Genomic DNA, 7,667 nt, shown 5'->3' with positions numbered 1-7,667 from the left:
TCTCTGCTGGTTGGTGAGTTTTACCCAGCTGCCTGGTGATTTCACAGCTGGTTCTGCAGTTGATAACAATTTCCATCGCTCTGCTTTCTGCAGTCATCACTGCCTTGCTGTAGAGTCTGCCTCGTCCCTCTTGCAGTTACGAATATTGTTTTTAAAAATCCAGCAACAGAAATGAACAACAGTAAATATCATGGACTTGTGTTTATTACAGGGAGTTCTTGGACTGTGTAAATCTGCCCTTTTTTATTATTCTGAGAAGAGTTTTTGGGATTATATTACTTAGGTTTTCTTATAGTGGAGGAGATTTAACAGTTTTTTGTAGTGGTAAGTGTGTTGTCACAGTCAGTTCACAGCTAGGAAATCTGAGGAACAGGGAGATGGAGGGATTTGCTCAAAGTAATTGGACACGTAGAAGAGACAAACTACCATGTATTATGAATCATTGTTCACACAGGTGATGTGAGCAATAGAAATTAAGTTAAATACGATTTTTTTATCTGCAGTATTTCTTGTGAATTGCCTTTTCCTGCCTGGCTCTTTCTGGGGGACTTGACTAGGTTATGATACTCACTACTGGGAGTCACATCATCAAAGGAAAATGTTACATTGGGTCAGAAGTGGATGGCTGCTTCCAAGAAAAGAGGCAGAAGCCACTAGGAGAGCCAGAGGGAGAACGTCTCCTGCTTTGGTTAGGTTAGGAGCAGGCAGCCCACAGCAGGAGCTTTACACTCTTGACATTTATTCTTAAGAAGCTGATAAATATCCAACAACTTCTCTTGTAGGAAACTTCCATGCTAGAATTTTTGTCATCTCCAGTTCGTCATTCAGCAACATCTGGCACTTCAAAGACTCGAGCAGCTCTTTCTGCCTGGAATTGTCATACAAGACATCTTCAGCATTCTTCCTCTGCTTTCTGAGTCAAGGATCTGTTACCATGGGTTTCTCCTGGATCTGGTAGGTGTGCATGCTGATGGATTTAATGTCTTTTTGATAAATCTAAACTTACCCTTATGAGTGGCTAAAATTGTTTGCTCCCCTTTATCCAGGGTTAGCCACAGCTTGCCACAGAAGCACATTCTTCCTCCAACTCAAAGTAGCTCCTTAAGAGAGTACTTGTGGTATGATTAGTGGGAGGATGCTGGTGTTGCTGGGTATCTTTGCCTAAATTTCTTACCCTGAAACTTGAACCAAATCACCTGTTGGCTTAAGTCGGAAGTGACTTTGCTGGCAATGAGGATCCAATGCCCGTTTTTTAAGGGCTGGATACCTTTGCTCAATCTTCAAATAGGTTCTGTTGTTTATTTAATTTAATGGTATTTCAATAGAGGGTTGTTTATTTGTTTTATATGAATGCCTCCCTTCTTACATCCTATTCCAGACAAAAACTAATTATTACAGATTAGAATTTTTTTTTTATTCCTGTTAGATTTGACTGTATAAATATATCTTCTTTCTTCATAAATCTCTGCACAAGAGATCTAGGAGATTTTAATGCTCATTGAAGATGTATCCAAAGCAGAGGCACAAGGACTTCAGAGACAGGAGTAAATACATTTTGATTAAAAGTTAATTTTTTTCAGAATAATAATGCTTATTATGGGCTTTTGCAAGTTATTCAGAAGTTTCCCGATTTCAGTGACTGTTAGAGTACTTGGACTTTTGCATAGTTATTACAGTGTATTTGAGCCAATAGACCTTTTATATGCAAAATAGTTAATTTTTTCTCCCTCAAATTTGATAATGAAATGTTATACTAATTGAATGGTAAGATCAAAAAAGGTGACATTTGGGGTCCACATTGTTATGTTGTGCTGAACTTCTGTAATGTTTTATGGGTAAGTGATGCAGCAACATAATGGCACCAGCGTAAGTCTCTCTGCTGTGTCAGTCATTATTGAAAATGCAGAACTTGGGCTCAGATCCACACGGGAACAGATCAATGACACTCAAGAGCAAACCCATGGCTTTCCTGGGCTCTTTCTGTCTGATTTAAAAGAAATTTAATCATGCATTGTGACTCAAAGAATAAAGGTACTGAACCTAGGAGAATTTAGGGTATCTAAGGTGTCAGCACAGATACATTTGCTTTGTCTGATAGGCACTGAACAAATCTCTCTACTGGCCTTGGAGATACCCAGTGCTCCCACAGAAACAGGCAGAATCATTGAATGGTCGTGGTTGGAAGGGACTTCTGGAGGTCATATGGTCTAACCCCCCTATTCCTCAGCAGGATCACCTAGGCAGTGCTGCCCAGGACTGTGCAGATGGCTTTGATTATCTCCGAGGGTAGAGACTCCAAAACTTCACTAGGTTCTAGTGCTCAGTTACCCTCACAGTAAAAAACGTTTTTCCTGATGATCAAACGAGTTTTTCAGTGTGTGCATGTTGCCTCTGGGGCTGTCACTGTGTGTGCTTGGGTGTGCTGTGTGCTCTGAGCAGCGACAGGCTCCTCTGACAGGGCTGAGCCCACAGGCAGCTCTGAACAGCAGATGCAGCAGGGAGCTGAGCACTCTTCCCCAGGGCAGTAGAACAAAAGCTTTGGCAAACCAGATCTGGGCTTTCCTTCTGTCCTGAGGGTTCAAGGGGACTTTGTATACAAACATTCTGACTATATCCAGCATTTAGCCTGTTTGTGTCTGTGTTTTTTTAAAAAGAGTGAAATCCTCTTTCTTGGAAAATCCACGGTCAGTTATAGGAGGTACCGAGATATAAAACCGAGGGCTCTCCACAGTGAACAAATATATCTTAGCAACAAGGGTGGAGTGGTGGGAAAGGAAAAGGAGAATACAAGTATCTGGCAATTAACTTCCTACTCACAGATGTGAAGGTGATAAAAGTGATAAAAGCATTACTGCATTGCCAGCACTCTTCCTTGTTCTCTGAGCTGCATTATCATGCTGCTCACAAAAGCAAAAGTGGCACAGCCCACACTAGAGTGGTGGAGGAGTCCTGGGAGCCGCTCACAGCAGGAAAACCAGCGGTTCCCCAGCGGTTCCCCAGCAGTTCCCCAGCGGTTCCCCAGCGGTTCCCCAGCGGTTCCCCAGCGGTTCCCCAGCAGTTCCCCAGCGGTTCCCCAGCAGTTCCCCAGCAGTTCCCCAGTGGTTCCCCAGCGGTTCCCCAGCAGTTCCCCAGTGGTTCCCCAGCAGTTCCCCAGCGGTTCCCCAGTGGTTCCCCAGCAGTTCCCCAGCAGTTCCCCAGCAGTTCCCCAGCGGTTCCCCAGCAGTTCCCCAGCGGTTCCCCAGCGGTTCCCCAGCAGTTCCCCAGTGGTTCCCCAGCAGTTCCCCAGCGGTTCCCCAGTGGTTCCCCAGCAGTTCCCCAGTGGTTCCCCAGCGGTTCCCCAGCGGTTCCCCAGTGGTTCCCCAGCAGTTCCCCAGCGGTTCCCCAGCGGTTCCCCAGCAGTTCCCCAGTGGTTCCCCAGCAGTTCCCCAGCGGTTCCCCAGCGGTTCCCCAGCAGTTCCCCAGCAGTTCCCCAGCAGTTCCCCAGCGGTTCCCCAGTGGTTCCCCAGTGGTTCCCCAGCAGTTCCCCAGCAGTTCCCCAGTGGTTCCCCAGCAGTTCCCCAGCGGTTCCCCAGCGGTTCCCCAGCGGTTCCCCAGTGGTTCCCCAGTGTCCCAGTCTCTGGAGCCTGTGTTGGGGTGCACTGAGCTGGGTCCAGGACAGCACATCTGTGTCAGTCTTGATGTTGGCAGAGCTGACGGCAGGCCCAGAGTGACCCCACATCACCAGAGCCCCAGAGACAAGGCTGAGCTCTGTCATGGCAGCCCGGAATGGTGGAGAGCTATGGGCTCCTCTTGCTCTGGTCAGGTGGACTCTGATTATTCCCTGGGCTTCCCAGAGCCAAAAGGTATTTGCCTCCTGTGTGGATGCAGTCAAACTGTGCATGCTGTCAGGACTGGAGTGTGTTTACAGTCTGGAGACAGGAGGAAAACAACCTGCTGTATCTGAGATGAATGAATATGATGGTAAATCACACAGGGCCCACACAGTAACAGGGATGTAATTTCATGGTTTCACAAGAGACCCATTGCTTTTGCATGAAGCCAGTGTAAATGGCAAGCTGTCACCCTGGCACTGATGTTGCTGTAACTGGAGGTTCACCAGCCTTGAGCTGAGTGCAAGAATCTGCATCCCCGCTCCCCCCACATCTGCACCTTCTCGTGACCCTAAGTAGAATTTGCACTGAGAAAGGCTCACTGTTCATCCTAATTTTTGCTGGGCTTGACCACATTATTGTGATGTGCAGTGGAGCAAATCTGTGTAATGTATTGTGTATAGATGTATAAAGAAACTGTGTGGAAAAAGTATGAGCAAAAATCAAAAGAGTGTGTGAACTTCATCTCTTTGTGAGAAAATGTAATGCCATTGAAATTTAAATTATGTCCAGAAATGCTGACTTTAGAATGTAACTCAATGTAGGATTTGGCCCACAACACTTCAGTGTTGGTGTCTGTCTTGGTCTGTGACTCTGTTCTTTCTAGCACTTCCATACATGTTGCTGAGTACCATAAAAAGTGATTCAGATCCTTCACAATCAGTCGTGTCACTGTTGATCTTGTGCATAAGTCCTTGTGGGGTCTGATTGTCTGGTTGTTTGTGATGCCAAGGGGATACTTCTGTGTCCCCATTTGTCTTAAAAATAACAGGTGATTGTTGGTTGAATTCATGCTCTTCTCTCCACAGTGCAGCTCATGCTCAGCAGAGCCTGCTCTAGCCTAAGAACGGGCAGAGTCAAGACAGTCAAGATGACAAACGAACCTATCAAAGAGATCCTGGGCACCCCAAAGCATCCTGATTCTGTAGCCACAGAGAAGAGTAACAACAATGACTGTGTGATAACCACCATCCCTCTGGTCAGCGAGTGCCAGCTGACAGCAGCCACGGGGGGAGCAGAGCTCTCCTGCTACCGCTGCACCATTCCCTTCGGCGTGGTCATCCTGATCGCCGGCGTCGTGGTCACTGCCGTGGCATACAGCTTCAACTCCCATGGATCCATCATCTCCGTCTTTGGGCTGGTCCTCTTGTCCTCAGGACTCGTTCTGCTGGCTTCCAGCGCGGTGTGCTGGAAGATCAGGCAGCAGAGCAAGAAGGCAAAGAGGAGGGAGAGCCAGACAGCGCTCGTGGCAAACCACAGAACCTTGTTTGGTTAAAGGCAGCCAAGAGAAGGCTGGACAGAAGGCAGAACCTTTGTAAGTCAACTTGGCTATTTTTCAGTAGGAGACATTGCAGATTTTAATTTAACTGTGGAAACGAACTGAAATGAAAATGGAATGGATTAAGAAATACTTGTAACAACTCTGCAAGTGCTCTCAATATATTTCTTACTGCAGACTTGGTAGTGATTCTTTCCAAGACAGAGGAAAACCTATTTTTCTTTCACAGAAAACTGTTGTCATGTAACTGCGACCATCCTAAGTGCATTCTCCGACATGCTGATCGTGTTGGAAAGGAAACTTATGGGAACTGAGAAATAATTTGAGCTGACTTGAAATGCAAGAGGTCTCCTTGAAACACTGACATTTGACCAAGGGAGAAGTCATAGCATTTGAAGTGACTACAAGCTTATGGCCAGAGTATCTGAGACTTAAACTGTGGCTCAAAAAAAAAAAAAAATGCAAGCAATATGAACACATTGCAAATTGCTCAATAAGCTGATTCTTATATTTTATGTAACTTCCCCCTCCCAATACCTGTGGTACTGTCTCCCTTTTATAAACCAACTAATATTGATTTTATTTCACTATTGAATAGAAATCAGTAGAAATGTGTAATTATGTTGTTTAACCTAAATAACGAGGTATGATCATAGCTTAAAACATGAGACTTTTTTTGTAAATTAAAGTGGTCAGGTTTAGCACTTTTGATTATTTTGCTATAAAACCAAAAAATAAATTTCATTAAAATAATATCCAGTGCTGCTAGATCTTTAGAAAATATTTCTTTATTGCAATCAAGATAACTTGTATCTTCAGCTCTGACTGCATTATATTTTTATTTTTGTAGAACAACCCCTGTGACAATAACTGAGATCACGTGTACTGATATCTCTTACAAAAACCTCTGCAGCCTGTGGACTTTGGTTTGATAGTCCAACCCTCTGCAGCTTGATTAACAGCTCTGTTACTGAAAAATCATAGCAGACAGTTCTGCAGACACTCACTGTCACAGTCAGTTTGAGACATAACTATTAATAATAACTTGTGGAAGCAAAGCTATGTGTAGTGTTTGCTGACTGAGCTTTGGGATTACAAATCTTCATGAAAAGCAGATGCCAGGTGTCCCCCACTTATGGCTGGGGTGTTGATTCTGTAACTCTTGTGTTGTAGAGGTCTTCCAGCTTTTCTCAGTTAATGGATTATTGAGAGGCTTGTCCCAGACTGAAGCAAACCAGAACATGATTTCTCCTTCTTGAAGGACAAGTGGTGCTGAGCTAAGTCACAGGTTTCCACCCCGGTGTGTATGAGAAGGCAGAGAGGCTGCATGAAGCCCTCTTTCTATTTGTCCTCTCTTTTATTTTCCCCCTTACTTTCTCCAGACTCAAAGAGAAAGGGCTGTGTGTGATTTTTGCTTTCCACCACCAAGGTGAGACAGGCCTGTGTCTTCTCTTTGCCTTCAGAGCCTCTGGCAGCTGGGACAGTTTTGGTGATGCTGCTGCAGAGCCTGCCTGCCAAAGAGGTGCTGCAGGGGCTTCCTTCTGCAGCTCATCCTGGATCCCTACACTTCTCCTGCTGAAACCGCCCAGGAATTCTGGCTTGCCACCATTTCCTCTGCCCTCCATGGTTTAAGCTTGTTACATCCATAACTTATCCCTGGATTTGCAAGCTGCACCTCGTGTTTTAAATAGAGTGAGCTATATGTGCAGGAGGGGATGTTTGGGGTCAGTATTTGCGTTGCCACACTCCATGGTTACCAGACGCTATAATAAAATCACTTGCATCAGAGGAAAGCTGACAACACATTTTAGCACTTCCATAGCCCTCACTTAATCACGGCAGGAAGCTTTCCTGCTGCTAGGAGAACATGTTGCGTCACCAGAACATCTGACACCGGTGTCTAGTGTCAATCACTTTGCTTAAGGTCATTAAAAATATTAGGGTGTCCCCTTACGATGTACAGGTTTTTTGCATGAGTGACAATTCATGGGAAATGCATAGCATGATAAATAATGGAACAGGTGGACTAAAGTGGTGTCTTTCCTGTTTAAAATGAGAAAAGTGATTGACATCAGCAAAGCTGGGTAAGCTAAATAGAGCTGTTCATTCTTTTTCCCTCCCTGGGAGTACAATAGTTTTTCTGACTCCTTCTTCACCCTCCCCATTTCTTTTTTCATCAGTGGAATTTTGAGGGCTGCCGAGGAGAGAACTGCAGGGGCTGTGGAGATGCAGTGATTTTTCACTATGTGTGTGGCAGTTTGGCTCCATGATTCCTAGGCTGAGCCCAGAGCAGGATCTGCCCACTGCCCTCTTCTGAAGTCTTTCCCACATGTGAGTCCCTGTTTGGCCATCACTGTCATACAGCTAAGCTTGCTGTGGAAGGAAAGTAGAGGTACAAGGTGAGGCTCAGCTCAAAGTCAAAAAAGAAAAGCCAAACTCAGCGGAATGGAGAAAATGCGGGTTTTGGAGCAGTTTTGCTTCAGGGTGGGTAAGTAAAAGTGAGTAAGAATTGCCCTGCT

General features: G+C 45.2%; 2 protein-coding genes across 2 annotated transcripts; both read left to right on the top strand.

The window, feature by feature from the left end:
• The first annotated feature begins 2,894 nt into the window (after window positions 1-2,894).
• On the top strand, window positions 2,895-3,710 carry LOC134052222 (snake venom metalloprotease inhibitor 02A10-like). Its single transcript, XM_062506564.1, has one exon. The coding sequence runs from the start codon at window positions 2,895-2,897 to the stop codon at window positions 3,708-3,710; it is 816 nt and encodes a 271-aa protein (XP_062362548.1).
• A 1,030-nt stretch (window positions 3,711-4,740) lies between these two features.
• TMEM100 (transmembrane protein 100) lies at window positions 4,741-5,145 on the top strand. Its single transcript, XM_062506556.1, has one exon. It carries the CDS (start codon window positions 4,741-4,743, stop codon window positions 5,143-5,145), a length of 405 nt encoding a protein of 134 aa, XP_062362540.1.
• Window positions 5,146-7,667: the final 2,522 nt, after the last annotated feature.

The sequence above is a fragment of the Cinclus cinclus genome, chromosome 20 (genome assembly GCF_963662255.1).
Source record: "Cinclus cinclus chromosome 20, bCinCin1.1, whole genome shotgun sequence".
In the NCBI taxonomy this organism is placed as follows: Eukaryota; Metazoa; Chordata; class Aves; order Passeriformes; family Cinclidae; genus Cinclus; species Cinclus cinclus.
Note: the sequence above shows the minus strand (reverse complement) of the source record. Positions and strands in the feature narration are given on the sequence as shown.